Source organism: Dromaius novaehollandiae, chromosome 3 (genome assembly GCF_036370855.1).
Source record: "Dromaius novaehollandiae isolate bDroNov1 chromosome 3, bDroNov1.hap1, whole genome shotgun sequence".
Classification (NCBI taxonomy): Eukaryota; Metazoa; Chordata; class Aves; order Casuariiformes; family Dromaiidae; genus Dromaius; species Dromaius novaehollandiae.
In genome coordinates this window covers 51,188,961-51,212,035 of record NC_088100.1, presented here as the reverse complement: position 1 = coordinate 51,212,035, position 23,075 = coordinate 51,188,961, and the positions used below count along the sequence as shown (strand labels likewise).

General features: G+C 35.8%; 1 protein-coding gene across 1 annotated transcript in view; it reads left to right on the top strand.

Annotated features, from left to right (window-relative positions):
• AK9 (adenylate kinase 9) overlaps positions 1–23,075 on the top strand; it is an 81,079-nt gene that overhangs the window by 53,230 nt on the left and 4,774 nt on the right. The window contains exons 24-36 of the mRNA XM_064508868.1: positions 3,058–3,176; positions 4,901–5,120; positions 7,517–7,591; positions 8,268–8,270; positions 8,390–8,593; positions 10,935–11,153; positions 13,906–14,119; positions 14,870–15,071; positions 16,275–16,421; positions 18,088–18,308; positions 20,963–21,159; positions 21,685–21,854; positions 22,971–23,069. Of these exons, the coding sequence (XP_064364938.1) occupies positions 3,058–3,176; positions 4,901–5,120; positions 7,517–7,591; positions 8,268–8,270; positions 8,390–8,593; positions 10,935–11,153; positions 13,906–14,119; positions 14,870–15,071; positions 16,275–16,421; positions 18,088–18,308; positions 20,963–21,159; positions 21,685–21,854; positions 22,971–23,069 (2,090 nt within the window). The remainder of the gene's footprint in view (positions 1–3,057; positions 3,177–4,900; positions 5,121–7,516; positions 7,592–8,267; positions 8,271–8,389; positions 8,594–10,934; positions 11,154–13,905; positions 14,120–14,869; positions 15,072–16,274; positions 16,422–18,087; positions 18,309–20,962; positions 21,160–21,684; positions 21,855–22,970; positions 23,070–23,075) is intronic.

Genomic DNA, 23,075 nt, shown 5'->3' with positions numbered 1-23,075 from the left:
GCTTGTTTTTAAGTTTCTTAAAAGCTCATACAGCAGTAATTTTGGGTTCATGCACTAGCTTAAAATACTTTTGATTAATAAAGAAGTTAATTCTATCAGGATACTTTGATTTCTAGTGGATCCCCCACCTGATCTTGTCAACTTGCACATTTTTCCCAGTTTTCAATAAAAACTGTACTTTTTCATTACCACTTAATAACATCCAGTCAGTAAGATTACTTCATTAATGTTCATGTGGTGTATTTCATGTGAACAGCATCATGCTAAGAGTTCAACTCAAGTTTATTGTAAATGCGATATCTGACTTCCTTGTTGAACAATGGCTGCATCTGCATTAGCATTTTAGTTTCTATCCAGAGCATGCTTTAGAAACAAGTATCCCCGTTTTTTTCAGTTTCCACTCTTTGGTTCACATTATGGAGCAGTTTCAGAGTGCATGAACTGAATTCATTTTGAATGAAACTAAACACAAGTACTTCAGAAACATGCCTCATGCATTTCATCAACTAATGGGTGTTCAATCTGCAGAAGCAGATTAAGCTAGGCCAAAGTGCTCTCTCAGTGCATATAGTGTAGATGCTGGGTCCACAGCACCAACTGTTTTGCTCTACAGAGTTGCTGCTATTGTCCTATGCTATTTGATGATGTAAACATAACCAATATATTAATTTTTTTTCTGAAACTTTGCTCACTTGTTTAAGAAGCAAAGCTACACAATTAGGAAGTTAAAAATGCATTCTTGCAATATATAAACAGACACTCGGAAATCCACTAGGCTGTTAATTTTCTCATGGGATCATAGAGAAAAGGAAATCAGAGATTTACAAAATGAACTGCAGATTGTATCAGAAGAACATATACCATTAATAAGTGGAATCATTCAGTGTATACTAGAATTTATTTGATGACAGCATAAGCTAACTCGGCGGAAAAATTGAGCAAACGATGATAATGAAAGTATGTAGAACAGTTCCACAGAGCTCAGGTTTTTTTCCCCAGTGACAACTTCAAACACAATTACCCAAGTTGAACAGAAAGTTCTGAAATCCTTGTTTAAACATCTGGTTTCCATCTGCTGGAGATAACAGGCCTTTTTTAAAAAAATACCATACACTGTGAACAACATGTCCACATATTCAAGGAAGGAAAAGAGTTACTGACTTGACAGAAAATGATTTTTTATTAAGATGATATCTATAGATGCATTTAAGGACTAGCCTTCCTTCCTCACAGTCTTTCATGTGAATTCAGCATGGAGAAGGACCTGAGGACAGTGCTCAGACTATTCTATTCATGCCCTCAGGAGCAGGACCATAAGGACATGCAATATTCTTGTGTTCCCTAATAAGCAGTCTTTGTCAGTGAAAACCTTGCTACCTGAAAATCTCACATGCCTCAAGAGTGGTAAGAACTTGTTGAAGAAACAGTTACTGCAAGGTTGTAGTGTTATTAAACACAAAACTCTAGAAAAACTGCATCAAGACCACAAAGTCCAACACTCAAAAGACAGACAATGGTAGAAATAAAAGTATCTGAGTACTCTAATTTGCTTGCTCCTCCTTCCCATTTCACACTCCTATTCCTGTATCCTGTATCCTACTCATTGGTCACTGGATATCCACTTCATTTAGTTAGCAATGTATATTTGCTTTGAGGATGAGTTAGCAAGTTATGTGGCTAATTAGAGATGGATCTGTAAAGCAAAAAAGTTAATGATAAAGACCAAATGTCTTCATTATACACATTTCAGAGGGAAGAGATAAGAACTTCTTTGGACTAGCTCTAACCTGGTCCCATGGACTGAGTAACCATTACTGACTGCAACATGTTAATGGTAGGAAGTCCTCCTGGACCAGCAGGTTGTCCAGTTCAGTTTTGTCCAAAAGGAATGTAGCTCACACAATCCAAGACCTCTTTGTGCTGTGAAGTAAAGCATGAGGAAGATAAGGTTTGCTTCAAAAGTATCCTCCTGTTCCAAACTAAAATGCTAATAAAGAAACACCCTTCAAGAGTTACATTCTCAGACACAGATGGTTGCTTGTAGGATCTTTTCTTTATATGTTGTTTTGTTTTCTTTATATGTTGTTGAAGCTGAACCTGTGAAGAAGCTGGAAGATGTGCAGAAAATCAGGCACGATATTGGAAAGGTCTTCTGCCTTGCATAGTTAAAACAGTTCAGAGCTGTTCTGGAGGAACAGATTTATCACTGCTTCTGCTACAAATTATGGTTAAATTATTGAAATTAGATTACTTGGCAGTGCCCCAAATTTATTTTGTAACTAACTTGAGACCATTTACAGAAATACTCAATACTCACAATTACAGTTAAACTTAGTTGCTACACCTAACAAATGCACCTTCAGGACCATCTTCTAGAGCAAGCACCTATCTGCATTATCTGCAGGCAGCCTTCAGGCCATTTGAGGCAGCTGTTTGGACAATTATAGAAATTAAAGGCGAGCAGGCAGCAGAGCATACTGTATCCATGCATACTTCGGAGACTGCTCTTAAAGAATAATGTAAGCATAGCCAGTGAAGCTGTGCTTTATAAATTTAAATTAATATGTAATGCTGTGTTGCAATTTTTGTAGTCTTTATATTCCTACTTTAATATAGTTTTTATGTGTAATTACAGAAACTGTAATATGTTTTCTGAGCTTTTGAGGCCCACTTTTATATCTATTGCTTGCAAAAAATGAGCTAATACCAGTTAAGGGGAGATGCTATCCTCAGTTGTACAGATGGTGACTCCTGGTATTGCCAGCCCCCAGTTTGTCCCTTTCAGCTTGATGTAAAGTTGTCTCAACTCTAGGAAATTACCCAACCCTGAGCAGGGGAAAATATCACAAAAGTAGGCCAACTAGGTATTTTGTGTATTATATAGTACAGTGAAATGTAGCAAATGAGTTTACTTTGTTTCTGCTGGATTAAACCAAATGAAGACAGTAACCAGTACCCAGACAGCTTCATTTAACCTTATTTAGTCAAAAACCAATAGATATATCATGCAAAACTTTCTTTCTGTTTTTCATTTTTGTGGATTTTCTTTTTATCAAGGAAACAGAGTTAACTAATGAGGAAGAAGCGATTAAAGCAAATCTAGTGGATAGTGAGGCATTGCCTCCAGAAGTACTTGATAATATTGTTCTTGACTGGTGGAGGAAAGAGCCATTCCGGTAACTGTAATTAGATTTTCTCTTTCTTTAACTAATCTTAAGAAATGTTTCATCCATTGTGTCCACAGTTATAAATAACTATTGCAGATATTATTTCAGATGTTCGTGTACTTATGAAATATAACCTACCTCTCATTCTTAGTTTTTGGTATGCTGTTTTGACTGAAATTTTGCTAGTTATGTTTTATGTGCTCTACACAGTGCTGGACAAAAGTACTTAGTGCACTTGAACTGGATTAAATCCTTTGAATAGTTGGTCCTCCCTATCTCCTATCGCAATAGCCATGTAGTTCTGGTAGGCTGACGGAATAGATATGTAAATAAATGTTTTATGTTTGCATGTAGCTAATAAACATAGAGAGCTGGAATCCAGCTGTATGTGGTTTCCACATATTATAAATGTTACGTGGAAAGCAAAGACAAAATATCCATGGTCTCCAAAATGATGCAGCATGAGTTATCTTTTGTGCATTCATCACAATCTCTGCTCCGGTTATGTAACCACAATTGACCTCCTTTCAGATCAGAAAGTACATCTGTTATGGCATGATAAATATGGAATATTTTTGCATAAATAAGTCAGATAAATTGCTTCTAGAGGGTAGACTGTTTTCAGGCTTTTCAGGACATCCTTTCAGCAGGTAAAATCCCTTTCTCTATGTCCTATCTTTTCCTTTCACTTCCATACAGATCATAGATGCTGGAAGCTTGACCATTAGGTCACAGTTCCTAGCAGTATGAGAAATGCCTTAGAAGTAATAAATGAGCTCCTCCAATAAACTTTTGTCCTGTCAGCCCACAGTTAGAAAGATGGCATTCTCTTAACTGTGTAAAAATAGGAAGATCAGTTTTAGAAGAAAAGAATGCGCCAGGACTAAAAGATACCCAACATTACACATAATGTTATGACATTAAATGATTATATAAATTCAATTTCCTCAAGGTCTGTATAGTAAAGGAGAACCTTCATCATGATATATTTCATGATATATATCCTCCTTCCAGCTTTTTCCCATAGTATCTAGGACCACCTGTTCTTCTCACTCCTTGGATTTCCTTTGGTTTTCTACAGTTTTAGAATGTCTCATACCAAAGTGTAAATTAATAAATAGAAGTATTAACTTCTCATTAACACAACATTCAGCTTTATGGGTCTACCCATCTAATGTGAGAGTGAAAGAGTTGCAGCAAGCCATACAGCTTTCCAGACATATCTGACCTGTTTTTAATATTTGCAGGAAAGGAGATGTATGTGATGCTGAGTGGCAAGGTTCTCATCCTGTATTGGAGAAGAAATTGTCAGGAATTTCTGAAAAATAAATTGTTAGGCAACAAACTTTCTGTGATGGACTTTACCAAAATAATGTTTGGGGTATCTTCACATGGTTTGAGAGCAGTGGCTGAGAAGTATAATTTTTAGGGTCACACAAACAATATTGAAGATACAACTTATTTTGGTTTAAAAGTTTTTTTAAAATAATTAGTCTCAGCACATTAAAACCTCAGAAAAGAGAAATCTATTTGTTAGTACAATAATTTAAATACACAGTGAAATATCATTTTTGCATTCTGAAGAGCAATAACACATGAAAATATTTTTTATTTACTATTAAAATATATTTTAATAAGGGTGTTTAAAATTATTTTTGCAAATTCACTCCATTTTCACTGTGTTGCGCTTTAAACTACATTGTATAATGATAACTATCTTCTTTTTGAATCAGGTCCACAGGATTTATACTGGATGGTTTCCCTCGTACTTTAGATGAAGCCCAGTATTTGTCAGAGCGAGGACTCTGCCCTGATGTTGCAGTTTATATTCAAGTAGAAGAAAGTGACATTTTTAACCGTCTTTTTCCTCCACATCTGAAAAAATGGAGAGAAAGACAATATAAAAAAAAGGAAAATAAAAAGAAACTGAAAGACCTGAAAGCAAAAATAAGGGTAGGTTTCCAGCACTGTTTACTTATTTGTATTTTCAGAAACACAAATTCTAAAACTTTCAACACAGGAAGGAGCACACAGAGAAACAGACACGGGAGCCGGAGCCACAGCCTCACATATTCTCAGCATTCCCAGATTTACCATGGGGACTGAAGAGACTTTAAGGCTCCTCTCCTGCTCTGCCTCTCCCATATTAACACTGCCCAGAGCAGTTAATTTGTGCACAAGTGTTAGATGTCTAGCACCCCAAGCAAAGCAGCTGTGCTGTCAGGCAACAGGCAGTCTGGCAGATGCCAGACATTTGGAAAGTCCCAGACAAGACAATTGGATGGAGGGACTGAATATGGCCATAAAACATCAAACACACAGCTTGAGCAATGAGGTGCTGTTTCACCCTGCACTCCCTGAGCAAGTGCTGCTGAGCTGATCTGTATCTCCCATGGGCTTACTTCACAGGCACTGTTTAGTGTATGTGCCCATGTTTCCAACTATGATACCCTGCACAGAAATGTAAGAGCACTAAGCCACACTCTCCATGTTGTTGCAGCTGTGCAGTCTCCCAGCTGAACAAAGACGTGTTTATTACTGAACAGGTTATCACATAATAGCTACCTTGAAATAATCTGAAACTTCTATGCAGACATTTATGGTTGGCACATGCAACATATTCAAGGTTCCTAACTTCCTATAGAAGTGAGATATACTACTTCACATGTACCATCAGAAAAGGCCTGAACATAAGTTACTACAGAGCTGCTGACGCACAGTAAGTCAGCACAAGGGAGTGTGGGACAAGGCCCATATGATATCAACAAGTTATATGAACTGCTTGCTCCAGAGATTGTCTCTGAAAATGCATATAAGCCATGAGAGTTCAAGTATTTCTTTGATTTCATATTTCCTGATGCAAGTTGGAAACCTCAGTGGAAAAGGTGCATTCTAGTAACCAGCTTGTATTGGTGTACTAAGCTCACCCTGTAAGGAGTTACTGTGATAACTCAGGTGGCAACTACCTGTGCTATGTCTCCCGAGATATAGGCATAAATATGGCTCCTCACGACAAAGGAAAACAACAGGCTGTTGTTTAAAACAAATACACAAAACAGCTGTACAAATTGATCAAGGCATAAAGAACACCACTTGGAAGTAAGGAAAAGCCAGAATCAGGATTTCCTGAATAACAGTAATTTGATCTTTTTGTTTATGAGTAATGCATATATATAGTTTTTAGTTACACATTGAATATTTTTCCATAGCATCCTTTTGGTCAGTCAGTGAACAAGTCAGAGGGCACCGAGAGAATGCAACACTGCTGGGGGTGCTGTTATCTCATTTGTTACTGAAGTTGGAGAGCAAAGAGAGAGTCTGGAAAATGCAGGCAGAGCAGCTGGATGCTGCTCTAGAGTTTCCTTTTCTACTGAAAGAAGCCAGCAATAGGACACGCAGCAATGAGTATGTCTGCACTGCAGTATCGTTCAGCAATACCGGAGTTTAATCAATGAAAGGGGTAAAGAAAATTAGCCTGCACAGAGCTTCTTGCTGCTCTGCCTAGAGCACTCTGGTATCCAGGACATGTTGTTTAGAGCTATCATGTTTCTAACATTGCACTATTGCCTGCAGTGTTGACATGTTCAGCTTCTCTGATCTCAGTTCAGGTGACCGGCATCACAGTGTGCAAGAACAGCAATTACAGTTGAATCCTCATCAACCTCCAGTGGCCTTGAATGGAAGGGAGTGCTTCTGCGTATTCCTTCTGTGTTAGAATTTAGCCATTGTGTATTTGATGTGTATTTGCTGAGTATGTATGGAAGAATATATTTCAAATGCTTAAAACTTGGTCAAAATTGAGCAGTTTTAAAAAGACTTGGGAAACAGCACACATTTAATATTAGGCTCATTGATCCTTTTGTCAAGCGGCAGAAACTAGCTATAGGAAACTCTGTAGCTTACTAACAGAGATTGTAATAATATTTTCACTGTGATCAGAATCACAGTGTTTTTTCTCCCCCAATCTCATTCTCAGAAATTGCCAAGTTAGTTTTGCTGAAATTTACACACACATTCACCTAGTACACAGAGGCATATCTGCTCTGCAAAATTTCCAGCTGCATAGATAATATTTTTGTAACATTAAAAGCACCTGAAAACAGAGTTATAAAGAGGCAAAGAACATCCTTTCTAAGTGGAATTACCAATTCTACCTATTATAAGTACAGAAGAATAAATCCAAAAGTTTTAAAACCTTTTATACCATACTGCTGATTGAATTATACATTCGTTCTAATACAGGATAAAACTCACCTAATAAGTAAAGGTGAGTTCTGCTTCAGAATTCTCAGAGGAGAACTTTTATTAGCAAATACTATTATTTTCTTAGATTTTTTTTTCACTAACAGGATGTGAAGATTGCTAGAAGAAGGGCAGAACTTTTAGTAGAACAAAAAAAAAAGAAGCAGGAGGTAAGAAAACAGGTTAATTAAAAATATTTACTATAGAAGTGTTTGTATTCGTATCTTTTAGAAATTTCTAGAGTTTTTAGTCACAGAGTTTTAAGGGCAATTTAGAATAGTAAAAATATAATTGTCAGAAACCTCTACTTTTCAAAATAATTGTATATGTTTAAATATGTTTGAATTGTTTTAGAAACCGATGACTCATCAACACTGAAAGCAATTTTAAAAGAATTCTTCATATGATCCCCAGTTCAGCAAAATACTTATAAATGTGTTTAGCATATCTAATTTATAAGCATAACAGTAGCCCCAGTCATTGTAGTCAGGCATGTCTTTTAAGTACTCTGTCAAATCCATTATTAACCTGCATAGGACTGTACCAGGATTTCTGCCCAAAATCAATTGCAAAACATATTTATATATGCCTTGATGGACTACTTGACTGCTTATGAAATGTTGTCAAGTATGCTTTCAGCTAACAAACTTGTTTATAACAAAGTCCCACCAAACTACAATACCAAATATGTAAAAAATACTCCTCTCAACAAAAATGCAATGTAGCATTGCAGTTTTTCAAGTGCTGTTGGAATTGGCACAGTGCCTCACTGTATGCATTATGTAATATCTCTGTGCTTTCTTCTGAAATATTATTCTAGAAGTTACTAGATTTTGCTTTAGATAAGCTACCAAAAAGGGAGTTTTTGTTGAATTATGATTTTTCTAAACAAAGACAGAAATACTATATGTTCCTTCAAATCATGTGTCATAGACATGAAACAACTGAATATTTTACATTTATATGCTTTAACAAATAAGGAATATGATGAAACCAGCGAAAATGAGGATGAAAATGAGGATGTAAATGAGGATGTTGAAGCTATACTTGAAGAAGAGTTTTTAGAAGAAGAAGCAGAAGAAGAAGAAACTGAAGAAGAACAGGAGACTGATGCTCTTGAACGTATACAAAATGAAATTGCAGAAAAGTTTGATTCACAGAGAGAGAATTTACAAGGTGTACAGGTACCTTATTTTATTACGTATATCATAGCATGAGACAAGGAGAGTTTTTGATTTATTTTAGCGGTCAAATTTCAAAGTTACAGTGTTTGAGTGATACTATTTCTGAAGTCATGATGATCTGAATATGTAAGCAATATGAAGACTGTAGTGAGAAGGTATATATTTTACAAAATATATGATTTATAAGACTGAGTAATATTGTTAGGAAAAAACAAATAAAAATTTGGGTGGACCCACCCAGTCTTGGGGGGTCTTTATTTCCTTTTTAATAGGCCGGTTAATGTTGGCAACCAAACTAAAGGATTGTAAACATATGAACAAAATTCCATATGTCATTTTTAAGTCACTACTCTTATTAGGCAACCCAAAGTTTTTTATACAGTTGTTATTAACATAGTCTTATTGCAATCAGTGGACATTTTATGCGTTTAAATAGTGAAAGAAACCAGGATTTGATGTATTTCAAATGTGAATGTGGACTCAGCCAGATGTGAGATTTTGCATAGAAAACTGAAACAGCCCAGAGTATAAAAATCAGATTAGAAAATAAAGACCATTTAATACAGAGCAAATATTCAAGTACAGCTATACTCCCAGATCTGTGTTTCTGAACTCAGTGTCATCTACTGTGAGATAATCTCATCTAACTCCAGATATCTCCAGTGTAAATGCCTATGTCTATGTAAGATAGCAACTGTCTATGTAAGAATGGCACCTGGCAGATAGGTGCCATTCATTTACCTTACTCCAGGCATCTTACTTTAGGAGGAAATGAATGTGATTTAGAACCTTTCTTCACTGACCAGAGAGAAAGTTTACAGAAATAGATAGCCAATAGGTAGATGTAAGGTTTGGAAACTGAATCTGACCTTTACCACCACCATAAGTGTAATTGATTCAAGGTTCACTTTATTTTACTAGTTAATGGATTAAATATCAGGAGAATCAAGAATAAACTCCTAATTTTCTTTGCACTTTGAGGACGTGTAAGCTGTGTGGAAAAGATTAATGTTTTGTGTCCAGAGATTCACCCTTTCCATTAATTTTGGAGGAAGGTGACTTGAAAGTACATTCAGCTTTGAAAAGTGACTGTAAAAATGCTGTATCTTTACTGAACATTTTCATGAACAATACATATAATCATGTATTCAAACATTTTATATGGGTTTTTTATTTTTATGGGTTCAGAATGAAGCCTGTGGCTAATTTGAGTTTCTGAGTACAATCTAGGTTTGAAAGCTGGAATTAGAAAGCATTTAGGATAAGGCCACTGAAAGACAATAAAAAATTCCTGGAACAGCCTTGACATAGGGAAAATTCTAACCCTTTACATGAGCAATACAATGTTTTAGGTTAAAGCTAATGGAATACTATAGTCCTTGGTACATTTTCCATTTTCCACTCTGACATTTGAGAGTCTATAGTGTGTCAAATTAGTAAACTCATGAAAAATTGGATGAGAAAAGGAACAAGCATTTAAGAGGGCAATTTTTGTTTCTCTCAAGAAGTACATAATCCTCAGTGACAACAGAGGTTACTAGTGTTTTAGAAACTGTTATTATATTGAGTCCTGCTTATGAGTGGTAGTGGAAAGATCCAGGAGCTACATAGATATTATATGTAACTTGAGGAATTACACACCAATAGTAATGTATAACAGAACTTCATATTAGTACTATATGTTACTAGTACCTCCAGTTACAGCTTACTCAATATTTTTGGCCTTATTTTTTGATTCCAAGAACACTTATGCTTTTATAAATAACTTTAAATAACTTACTGTTTCTGATTCATTATTCAAGACTTGTTTATTTTTATCTGTTTCTTTAATTGTTGGTCCTCCTTGGCATTGTGGAACCTTGGTCTTTTGTGAAAGAATCAATTATGACATTAAAACGTTGTAGCACTTGTAAAAGTCTTAGGTACCAAAAAAAGCTCTGTAGAAAATAGGATGTTTTTATATTTTAGTTGAATCATCTGAAAAATAATAAGTCAGCAGACAGCAGCGATGGTTTTAGACAGTAGCTAAATAAGCCATCGTAAATTGTGAGGAGTGCGTAAAGAATGATATTTAATTGTTTCTTATAAAAGATACCTCTTAAACTTTAGTTTTCTCATATTAGATTCCTCGAAGTCAAATATAGTCTTAACTGTAACTTAAAGGTAAAAGTGCAGAAAGGCCAATTCTCATCTCATATTAAATCAAATTTTACTGATTTACAGTGACTTAGAATGTGCTCAAGAAATTCTTGATAGTGCATAGAAAATATTGCTGTCACTCATCATTACAAATCTGATCATGTTTATGATTCTAATATTTCGTTGTGTTTTCATTAACTAGGAAGAACTTGAAAAATTGTTAATACCTCAAATCGAGATCAGTGGAAGACAAAAGCCTCGCATCGTACGCTACCAAATATATAGGAAGCTGAATCCTCTAGTGGAAAATCGCGGAAGCATTTTTGAGAAATGTTACCCAATAAGTTTGCCACTTGCACATAAGATGCTAATTTTCTCATATAAATATCCAAGTTCTTTTGGTCAGTGGGATCCAGTCAAGGTAATTTTTTTTTAAATATCTAAAGAATATTTTCAGAAGTAGTACTTTTAAGTAATATATTTCAAATAAAACAAGAAAATATTATGAAATGGTTTAAAGTAATGCCAGTAAAAGTTAATGAAAACAACATTACTGAAACAAAACTGTATCATTGAATACATACAAAATAGAGTAAGCATTGGTAATAACAGGTGTTAGTTAGTCTTTTCAGTGTTGCAGCTAAACAGAGGCTGAGTGGCATTTAATAAAATTTGCTACAGCACTAGCAACACAATTAAAGGTGGCACTGAGCCACAAAAAAATGCCTAACTTATGGCCCAGTAAACATAGGACAACAGCATAGAAGCTTTTAGAGCTTTCAGAAGCAGTGAAAATAAGCTGAAAGGATGTGGGATTTGAATTTGTAAGTTGGATGAACTTAAGGGGAGGCAGAGTAGGTGGCTGCCAACCCTATCAGTGGCAAAAAAATAAATTGACAAATGTTAAGTGTATGTAATTCATCAGCAATAATTGTTTGTTGTTAATATTTACACATTTTGAAGAGCAATAAATCTAATTCCATAGTATTTTACTAGAGATCTGGAAGGTTCAGGTCAGAAAGTACTCATATCCATTTCAGAAATGGGCTTATGTAATTTTTTCTGTTTGTAATAATAGAAATAAAAGCAGGTTGAACTGTGAATGAATCAAAAATTAGGAAAAAAAAAGCCAGTGAACAGGAAACAGAAAACAAGAAAGTTACTGAAGGAAGCATGTTTCAGCTTTCATTCTGCTATGCTAAATAATCAAGTCATTTCTAATCCCTTTAATATAATCATCATGTTGCTCTGTGTCTTCACCTGTTCTAGACCATGTTTATCTTTCTTGAACCTTGGCAATCAGAACTGTACACAGATCAGATCCTACTAGGGCTTTATATAATCAAAATGCTGCTTAAAATATTTTAGGATCATAGTTGCCTTTTCCATGGTTGCATCAAATTGGCATCTAATAATCTAATAATTGATTAGTACAAGTAGCTATTTCTTCTAGTCTGTCATTTCCAGTTACTGAACCCCAGCTTAAAAGTGAAATTCTTATTAGTCCCTACATGCTAGACCTTGCATCTTTTCTTATTAAATTTCACTACACTTTCATTATTCCATTTTTCCATTTCATTCATTTATACCGTATGGTGTACTCTTACCAAATAAAAAAATAATTCAATTAGAAGAAAGAAGGAAGTCCTAAAGAGCCACAAGATGAAATCAGGCTGGTGTGCTGACAGTGGGAATTATAGGCGATAATAATGAAAAGGAAATAGAGTCATTTTGAGTGTATTTTAGGATATAATAGAAATGATGAAATTAATTAAGGACTAGAGGGTCTTTGTAGAAGGGCAGGTAGAGTATATACCAATTATTTTTAGATTAAATTTAGGAAAAATATAAGTAGTTGTGGAACAGATTAGATAAACAAAGAATAACAATGATGAGCTGAGAGAGAAATGTGAGCACCAAATATGGAGTAGAGCAGACTCTTGATATCTTATAAATTGAGGGCAAGCAGTATGAAATGGCCTGATGCAGGAATAGGAATTTAAGGATTAGAGAAGGGCCTGGCATGATAATACAGTACAGGAGAACATGCTCTTCTCTACTGTAACAACCTGATCACCTTATCTCTATGCTTGCTGACTCCTTCAAAGAACACTAATAGACTTGTGAGGCATGATTTCCCACTGCAGAAGTTCAGTTTGCTTTTCCCCATTATTTTATGTGTATACATTACTGGACTGTGGTTAATAGGATCCATCCTGTAGGCCTTTTAAAAAATTGCTCATTTTCTCCACCTTTCTGTTTTGTGGAAAGAAGGTCAATGTAAGCAGTAGGCTACGCATCAGTTAGCAAGTAATTCAACAGTTTCACTTCTGAATCCCTTTGGAATTGTAAGATGAACACCATCTGGTCCTGGCAACTTTTTTCTACAGATCTCACCAGTTTGTTCTAAAACATCTTCCATTGATCCTTTAAGGCAGTTCCTTCAAGAACGGCTGCAATAGGGACATCCCTAAGTTCTTCCTTAGCAAACAGTGGTGCAAGGAATTCATTTAGCATTTCTGCAATGATCATTTCTGCCTTTAGTGCTCTTCTTACATCTCAGTCATCCCTTGGCACTATAGGCTTTCTAACAGGCTTCCTGATGTGTTTGAAAAAATTCCATCAGCAGCATTTATATTTTAACAAAGCTTTTTTGGCTTGCCTTATTGTGGTTTTACATTTCGCCACAATGTAAGTATGGATATTCTTTTCTGGTTTCTTCATTTGGACATGACTTCTGCTGAATACAATATTCCCAGTATATCTTCTACTGTCAGCCAGGTAATATAAGTGTTTCTTAATGCACAGAGGAATAAAAAAAATTTTTTTTTTTATCCTCAATAGAAATTCTCTTAAAATTCAAAAAAATATTGCATCTCTCTGTGGTCTCTTCATGGACAGAAAGTGTTATGGTACCACCTACTGGAAACAGTGAATATTCTTTCTCTCTTTAATGTTTACCTTATATTTTGTACAAGAATTACATATGTATGCAAGTTCCTCAGACTCACACAGGACATTATGTCTGAGGGGTGGTATTTCAGAACCCTTTGGTGCCTTGCTTCCACTAGTTGATAGTCATCTCCCTGCCCATGAAGCCACTTCTGTAGGATGGAAGAAGAGGAGGCTATGTCAAACCTAATTAACTGTTTCCTATTTTATATATGCTACAGCTAAGTGAAGGAGATATAATCAAATCACCCCAGAGCCATGAAAACCCGGTCTATCCCGTAATCCATCGACAATATATTTATTTCTTTTCAAGTAAAGAAAATAAAGAAACATTTATGAAAAATCCCATCAAATATATCCGTCAGCCAAAACCTAAACCAGCCACGCCAATTAAGATTGCAATTGTCGGACCTCCAAAATCTGGGAAGACTACAGGTAGGAGCCAGTATTATCTGTAAGACAGAAGATGGCTCTTAGAAAATCTGAACTAGTGTTATTTATAACTCTTGCTTATTTCTTATTATTTTCTAATTGTTTCTCATTTCCTTTAACCAATATGATGCAACATAAAATGAAGAAATGTTTCTAGGATCAAGAACCAGAACCAAAAACACTGTGTTCTCCAGCCTGTTTCCTAATGTCTAGATTATGAAACAGGATTTTCCCTCTCTCCCCACTCCTTCTCTCCATCTCCCTCCATGACTCCTTCAATCCACAGGTCTCTGCCTTCAGCTAGAGAAGAAGATACGGCTTACACCAGAACTTAATGGTTAGGATAGACTGTTAGAAATGTAGGAGATGGGTTTAAGTCATGTCATATTAAGGAGGAAATTATAACCATACTTCTTATTTCCTGGATAAGTGATCTAACAGCTAAGCTGTTCTGTGGGCAGTGGTAGCATATTTTCTAACATATTTTGGAATAAAATTGATAATGGCTGCTGTGCTTTGTGCTGAATTGAATGCTATTAGTGCATTAGGCATGCACTGCACAAAGCTAAAGGATCAAGCCTTTTAGCCTTTTAAGCAGATTTAGGTACCCACTTAGCAAGATTCTGCATTTGAAATGACCCAGGGTATGAGCTGAACGCTTCACTTCCAAGACCGAGGACTTACTTTAACAGACTGCAAGGTTGTGATGTTGCTTATGTGAAGGTTGAGTGTTGAAGTCTAAATGTTTTGCAGTTGCCAAGAAATTTGCAAGTGTATATGGATTACTGCGCCTGACTGTGGGAGATGCCATACGGCTAGTGTTAAACGATCAGCCAGAAAGTGAGTTGGCACTTATGATAAAATGGCATCTTCATAAAGGACTGACTGTACCTGATGAACTGGCTGTCCAGGCTCTAGATGTGACTCTGATGAATCACATGTGTACCACTACTGGGTAAGAGTCTTGTTTGGGTTTTGAGGGTTTTTTTTCAAGATATGCCTGTCCTTTCATAGGCAGTGATTCTCATGTTATCACTGTGAAACAAACTGTTTCAGTAAAACACATCAGTGGTTTATTCATTAAGAAAATAATCTGTCCAAAATGAAGTGTAAAATAGAGTCTCCACATTACTCTGGAAAAGCAGTCTGAAACATAATTTTCTGCAGTTTTCAAGTAAATATGTTCCAGTAAATTCAAGTAATACGTTTTATGAAAGTTACCCATTTTTCAGCCAGAAGCCAGTATTTCATTATTCGTTGAGAACTGCCATTTTATCTCTCTCATAGCCATTCTTGTACCAACTCAAACTGACCTGATTCTCTCCAGCAATGCACACTGGTAGTTCAGTACTCCAGCTTTTTTCTGGTTTTGTTAACAGTTGAAGTTATTAAGGAGGAGCAGAAAACTGATTCTTTCCACCTCATTTCTTAAGGGGTACAGATTTCTTAGGCTCTGTCCCTAACACCTGTCAAACTGGGCTAACTTGAAAAAGCATTTTGTTTCATTATCAATTTAATGAACTTCAACTCCTCTCCTAAAAAAGGAGAATTTTAACAGAAAAAGGCGTTTCCAGATTAATCTCTGAAAATTATTTGAGCTTGAGATCAGAATTCTTTCAACTTTTCTTCCATGTTAATTATTGGAATAGCATTCCAAAATATTTTGCCCCAGTACTGCATAATATGTGAAAAAAGTTTTTTTAATGTAATTTTAAAAATGGTTCAAGTACTATAAATTATTTTATTTTTCACTTGGAAAACTACTTCTCCTAACCCATATGGAAATTCCCCGTAGTTAAAACTAAACTGCATAACTGGTGCATCAGAACTGAAAACTCCACCATTTTGGTAAGTCAGAGCTGTCCACTTATGTTCATATAACTTTTACCCTTTGTATATTTCATTCACTCTTTACCATTTCTTATTCCATCTACTTACAATTTTTTAATTTTAATTTGTTTTTAAATTCTTTGGGGTGAAGACTGTGTCTAATAAATCAGGGTAGCACTGAACTTGATGGCATGGGAGTAGACTTTTGTGTCTCTTGAGAATGTATTGTGAATATTTGTAGCACAAATTAATCATTTGTGAATTCATTGTGATTAATTAAGAATCAACCTTTTAGAAAAGCTGTCTTTCTATTTCTGTTTGTATGCAGAGTTGTTATTGATGGATATCCTCTAACAAGAAAACAAGTAAACCTCTTGGAATCAGTTAGGATAATTCCAGTGAAAATCTTTGAACTGGAAATGGATGCAAAGGAAGTGTTCAGAAGAGCAATGTTGGATAAGGAAAGCACGAATAGGTAGTGATGCTCCCTGAGAGCAATATTTTTACCAACACAAGATTGTAATTTTTCTCTCTGTGTAATGCTATACCTCAGTGCTGTGCCCTGAGAGGCTGTTATATCTAAGTTGGTGGATCTAGGAGGGCTTTCATGCTCTTGGACGCAGGTGCAAACCCCATGGGCCTCCCAGCTCCGTATATGAAAAGACATGGGTGCTAGTCTCTCTACAATTTAGTGTTTTGATTTCCATAGACTCGAAACCGAGACATACTGGCCAGAGGAAGCTGCGGCACAGTCTGGCCAGATCCCCAGACTGGAGGACTGAGGAAACAGGCATACAATGGTGTGCACCCACTGCCTAGTTTAACTGCAGTTTTAGTGAAACTGCATATCAGAAATGTTACTAGTTCAGTCTGCTGCTGAAGCTTATTATTCATCAACTTAATTATTGTCATCATAAGGGAAATTGATACTTTCCCTGATAAGCTTTTTTTTTCTTTAAGTCTTAACTGTAGTCCTTTTTAAAAGATAGGAGCAATGTATATTTTAATAACACGTACACAGCTCATGAATTACTCATCTAAACTGTTCAGTTCAGATATCCTTCTTCTTTGTTTCTCTAAGGAGATAAATATTTTGTTTAAAAAGCTGTTGGTGGTTTTTGAGATACAGCAGTAAGTAGTTTATAAAGGGACAGAGAATTAAAAAGAACAGAACATTCACCTTAAAATTAAATTGTATAAGAACCTGGTTCTCGTCAAAGGAAATGTTTCTAAGAAGTTCCAGAGAGCTTGGAGCATTACTGCATGTCTCTTTCATTTTGTCTCTTTCATTTTATCAAATAATCAGTACAATGCTAATTGCTTACTGAAAGCCTAAAGACTATTTGCATTGCAAAAAAATAAATTAATGCTGTCTTTTAAAAAGCATTTACTTAAAAAATTCATTTTAAATACCAAACTAATTACATTTTATAGGCTTAAATACAAATCAATTAAAATGGGTAATATTAGCAATTTCTAAAAGGTACAACTTATAGAGAAATGAATCTTATCAAAACAGAAGTTTCTCTTTCTTTGGCATCATTTAAATCAAGAACCAGGACAGTCAGTGCTTCTCTGTTCTAGTAAAAATACCTCTTCTGGTCTTGCATAATATTTGTAGAGGTCAGATGAATTATTTTCATTTATGTATATGTAAATATGACAGCTAGACTGTGTTCAAAATACGTCCAAGGATTGTGGCTACTTCTTGATTTCAAACAACAGTATAATTCACAATCAGGCCTGTTTTTCAATGAACAGTGACTTTCACTTTAAAAGTACTATAAGCTTTTGTCTATGGTAGCATTTAATGGTGTACTGATAGAGTGTATCAGTAAATATGTGCTGATATATTACAAATCCTTTACAAAATTATTGAGTTGCATTTGCAGAATAAATAGCAAAAGTTATGTATGTTGTTTGTTTCTGAACATCCACTTGGCCTGGTCAGAGGTAACTTTATTTTCATATGTAACTGGTAATATTCTTAATAAGAAATTTGTATTTCTCAGATAAGCTCTACAATTTCAAATAAGCCAAATTTTGTAAAAATGAACTCTAAAATTTATATGTGACATTCAGTCAAATGATCTGACCTTCAGACTTCATATTAAATCAGTGCTGCCTTTTGTTGTCTTCAGACCTCCCTACCCTGTACATGACAGCTCACAGATTCTAGCCATTCGAAATTCCTGCTATAAACAACACATTGATGCAATTAGGACTTATTATGAGAAGAAGCATCAGAACTGGTGTGTGGTTGATGCCTTCCACAGCAAGTGGTGGATCTGGAACGAAGTACTCCAGGAAGTTCAAGTGGTTATTAAAGAAATCCAGATATATCTGGAAAGAATAAGAGAAGGTAAAAGAAAAACAAAGTTCTTTAAGAAAGTTGTAATGTAATAAGTATATTTAAATTCAGTTTTAACTTGCTCTAGATTAAGCTAATTCTTGGGCACATACATACCAAGTGCAGCTGGAATTAAGGTTCATAGCATATTTCACTTACTAGACATAACAAAAACCCGTAAGAAAATAACATTGAAGAGACAAAACACACAACATCTGCCTCATTCAAGGCTGATGTATCTATCACCTGGTCTATGTGACAAAATGCATTATTTCAGAAAATGAGTTAACCAACAAAATATTAACTGATACCACACAAAACACAGCTGAAAGTTTAGTATGGACAAAAACATAGTGTTACTTGTGAATTCTGGAGTTAAAAACATGACAGTCCTTGTTTTCACTGTGCCCTTGGTATATCTTCTGCATATTTCCACCCATAGATTAGATATGCTTATTGCAACTTCTACCTTTCCCCTTGGCATTCTATCACTGTCCAAATGCAAGGCCTTTTTCTAACATAAAATCTTGTATCATTCATTCCAGCTATAACAGCAGACAAATGGATATAAGCATCTCCAAATCTTTAGAATCTAAAATTTTCTTTAAAGTTAAGTTCACTGTCTTCACACTTATTAGGTAGCTTTATAGGCTGATAGTTTGGATGTCAATTTTAATGTGAGACTAGCTGGGAAAATAGTAACTATTTGAAAAAATAGTTGGACTTGGTTCTGCTTGTGTAAAGCACTGGATTGCATTTTAAGTACTTGGTGGGTTATAGAGAAGGTGACTTTCTTTCTAACAACTCTTTTGTTGCATCTGTCTTCTGAGAGCATATGAAGAGTGCCCAGACAGATTGCAGGTTCTTTAATTTGCAGAGGCTCTTCATGGAAAACTAGCAACTAGGCGTTAGTCCTTTGTCTTTAGTAGGTCACCCGAAACAATGATGGATAAGTATATGACGAAGGCAGCATCATACTTACTTTCCTTGTTGGCTTCAGTTTTAAATTTTTATTTTATATGCCCACAAGCAATGTTGGGGGCTTCATGTGAAGATATCTGCCATCAAGGATCAGAATGTAACATAGAAGCCGATCTTAGCATCGGTATCTGTCTTCAGCTCTCAGACACTGACTCCAAAAGCTACATCAAATCCAAAAGAATAAATCATATTAAAAAGAGTGCTCATTAGTTAGTGCTCATTAGACCCAAAGCTGAGCCTTAGTTACAAAGGATATACAGAGTTCAAAGACAATGCCAGAACATTCAGAGGCTTGTTTAGTGCCATCTTGACTATATAAGCTGTGTTTTTCTGCATGTATCTGTAACTGGATTGCCTGCAAGACCTGAGAGTTTATATCAAAAAGTGAGAAAAAGTAAATTTTCCTCAGGTTTCCCCTCTCACAGCCTACCTCCTGAAAGATAGAGGATATCGGATTAGCTTTCTCATTTTTCTCCTCAGACTCTCCTGCATACTAATGCACTTTGAGGTCTTGAGTGACCTTATCCTTTGCAGTTGTACAGACATTGAGTGTTGCATTTTTCCAAGACCTCTCAATGCCAGACCCAATATCATGCAGCATTACAGACTCTTTGATTTCATCTGGAGAGACCTTGAAGAGCTCTTTTGAAGAAAGCAAAGAGTGGACCAGCTACAGAACAATCTGAGGCTGTTGTCCAAAGAACAGGGTAACAGAAAAGAACTGAAAGAAGTCAGAGGTCTTGCAGTTCATGGCAGATTCCTCAACTTTGGGTGATTACACAAAATCACATAGGGTATACCAAAGTATACAGGAAGAATTGTCATTTGAAGATTCACTTAAGTAAGGGGGGATAATATTCATTATAAATTCAGAATTAAGGCTAAATATGCAATTTAAGTTAATTTCTGCAGTGAGGAGCCAAAAGCTCTTTAGTCTAAAATGGCATAGTTCCCATTTGAATGTGTGTGTGGCAGCACAGAAAGGATTAAACGTGCCCCTCAAATATGCCTGTGCAGTTTAACTAGACTTCCACCGAAGGGCAGACTTCTTTATCTTAAATCTACCTTTTGATTTTACCTTTTACAGCTCTGTTCCTGCACTCACCTTATAAATTTCAGCCATAAGCCACAAAAATTTTTAAAAAATATGCAACTTTTTCACATCAAGCTTGAAAAGCAGCCTTTTAAAATAATTTTTTATCTGACATTTTATGCAAGATCTTGAATTTATTTCATCCAGATAGACCACAGCACTTTCAAGACAAGGATGAGTAAATGATATGCATTTATCACACCTTGTACTCATTTTCACCAATGTAAAGAATTCAAATAATAGCTGAAATGTTCCTTTGCAGCACAAAGAAATGAAACAATAAATCACTAATAAACCTATCCAAGAGAAAACAGACTAATAAGTTAAGCAGGTAGAGTATCCCACATCTTTAACACTTTTTGTATTTCTTAAGTGAATGCTAGAGAAATGTTACTAAAATTAATTAGTAAAATGAATTGAAACTTTATTTTAATATCAGTTTATAAAAATTGCTAATATTTGAATTCTCATTATTTCATATCAATTTCACATGATACAGTAATCTTCCAAACTGTAACATTCCTACATAGAAATGCTTTATGCTTTCTATATATTTCATTAACAAAGGTTTATCATTAAATGCTATTAACAGGAAAAGCAGCCAGCATTGCTGATTTATGCATCACCCCTGAAGAGCTGCAATATCGGCTGGGAGAGTTTGGACAGTACTGCCCTGTCAGCCTTGCAGAAAAACATGAATTGGTTGACTGCTCTGTAACCTCATCACTACGGTTTGCTGCAGAATTTCGAGGACACTATTACAAAATGGCTTCCCAGGAAGAACTGGATGTAAGTGTCCAAAAACATGTGGGGAGGGAATTATGGGGAGAAGGAACATTGTTGCTTTGAGTCTTTGATTCTGTATAGAAAGAACACCACGTCATTTGAATTAGACTAGTGTTATTGGTATTCTAGCTATTGTTCTATATCCTTACACTATCAAACATCCAGTCAGATAGAATGCAGCAGAGAGTCCTTCCAAATCAAAGATCCTCTTACAAATTGTCACAGATCAAATATTCATTTTCAAAGCAACCATTTCCTCCCTCCTCCATAGTTTTTTTGGGGGGGTTGGGGTAGGGAATGACTAATAATAGCTATGGATACTGGATGGATGCTGGGTGGATGGTGATGTAGTGAGTGAGTTGGAAAAGAAATGAATGAATGACTTAGCATGGCAGCAGCACCAGCACACTAAGAGAGATTTTGTAGAAGAAACAGTTTCTAAATTGCATGAGTCAGTCCTTTGGAGTTTGATTAACTGTCTTATAGTGCTTCTCTCATTATTAAAATGTTTAATTTCTGCTTCTACAGAAATTCTTGAATGAACCGGAAGTATATGTACCACCACTGGCACCTCATCCTCTTCCACCTCCAGAAATGCTACCAAAGAAACTGACAGTGGCAGAAGTCAAGGCCTTATTCCCGAGAAGTGCTGAAATGCAGGGATACTGTCCAGTCACTTACCTAGATGGAAAACAGAGGTACACCAATGCAGTTTTCATAACTTGTGTTACAAACTGTATGTCCTAGGGCCCTGGAATACAAAGAGCGCACTTCACCTAGCCTTGCCCAAACTTCTGCTCCATTTCCATTTCTCCGCTAGTTTTATTGCACTAGTGGATATTAAAAATATTGTTGCTTTAGCTGTAAAGGTGCTTCATTAATCTTTTCTCTGAGGCTGAAAAATATCCCCTTGCTATCAACTCCCTGCCTTTATGGCATGGTCTAGTGTATTTCTAATAACTAGACTGAGGCACAGCCTGAAGCATCCTGAAGGTCATCAGTTCCTATGCATGTGTCATTGAAAGAAGCAGGTGGGTTGAGTTTCTCTCAAAAATTCTTTAACAGATCTGAGAGACTAAGATTCCTAAGCGGTAGGAATTTAGGTTGGTCAGATGATACTTCTTGTAGAAGGAAAGACACATAAATCATAAGTTCCTTGAATCTGGGATTCTTTCTCCTTTTTGTGTCTTGGGTAATGTTAATTTACTCAAATTGGCACTCAAATAAATCAATTGAATGCATTGGATCCCCTTCCGCAAAGCTGACTAAAGGGGACAAAGCTGAGCATTAAGCCAGTCACAAGGGTCTGTGTTGGTCTACTGTCTTTTGTGATGTAGTCTGCTTGGATACAGTTTGAGTTTTCTCTATCATAAGCCTTCAAAGTTCAAACAAATCTCACAACACCTAAGGAGAGGCAAAACTAGGTATCACAATTTTATAAGATATCTATAAAGCTCCACTATAAAGCCCCACTGATTTCCTCAGTGTGCAGGAATTTCTTGTTGAGGTACAACCGTAAGAGTCATTTCTATGCTGTCCCTTCTTAGTCTCCTGAGTAAGCATGGCTGGCATTTTAGCCAGAGGAGCTCTAAAGAGGCACTATGAAAGTTCACTTATAAGCAGATTTTGAGGTGGGGACTCACTCAAATTTTGAGCGTTGTAGCTGTCTGTCATGGGGTAGAAGCACAGATGATCCAATTGCTACCTTTTTGTGTAATTTCTGTACATGCTAGATTACCAGAAGGCTCCCAGTATCTACTGAATATGCACAGCACAAAAGACGCCTAACATTTCTTGTTGCTCCATCTCTTCAGATACGAAGCTTTGGTGCCTGGCAACATTGAGTATGCTGTGAAATATCAAGATAAGATATATATTTTTGAAAGTGAAGAAAAACTTCAGAAGTTTATGAGGTGAAT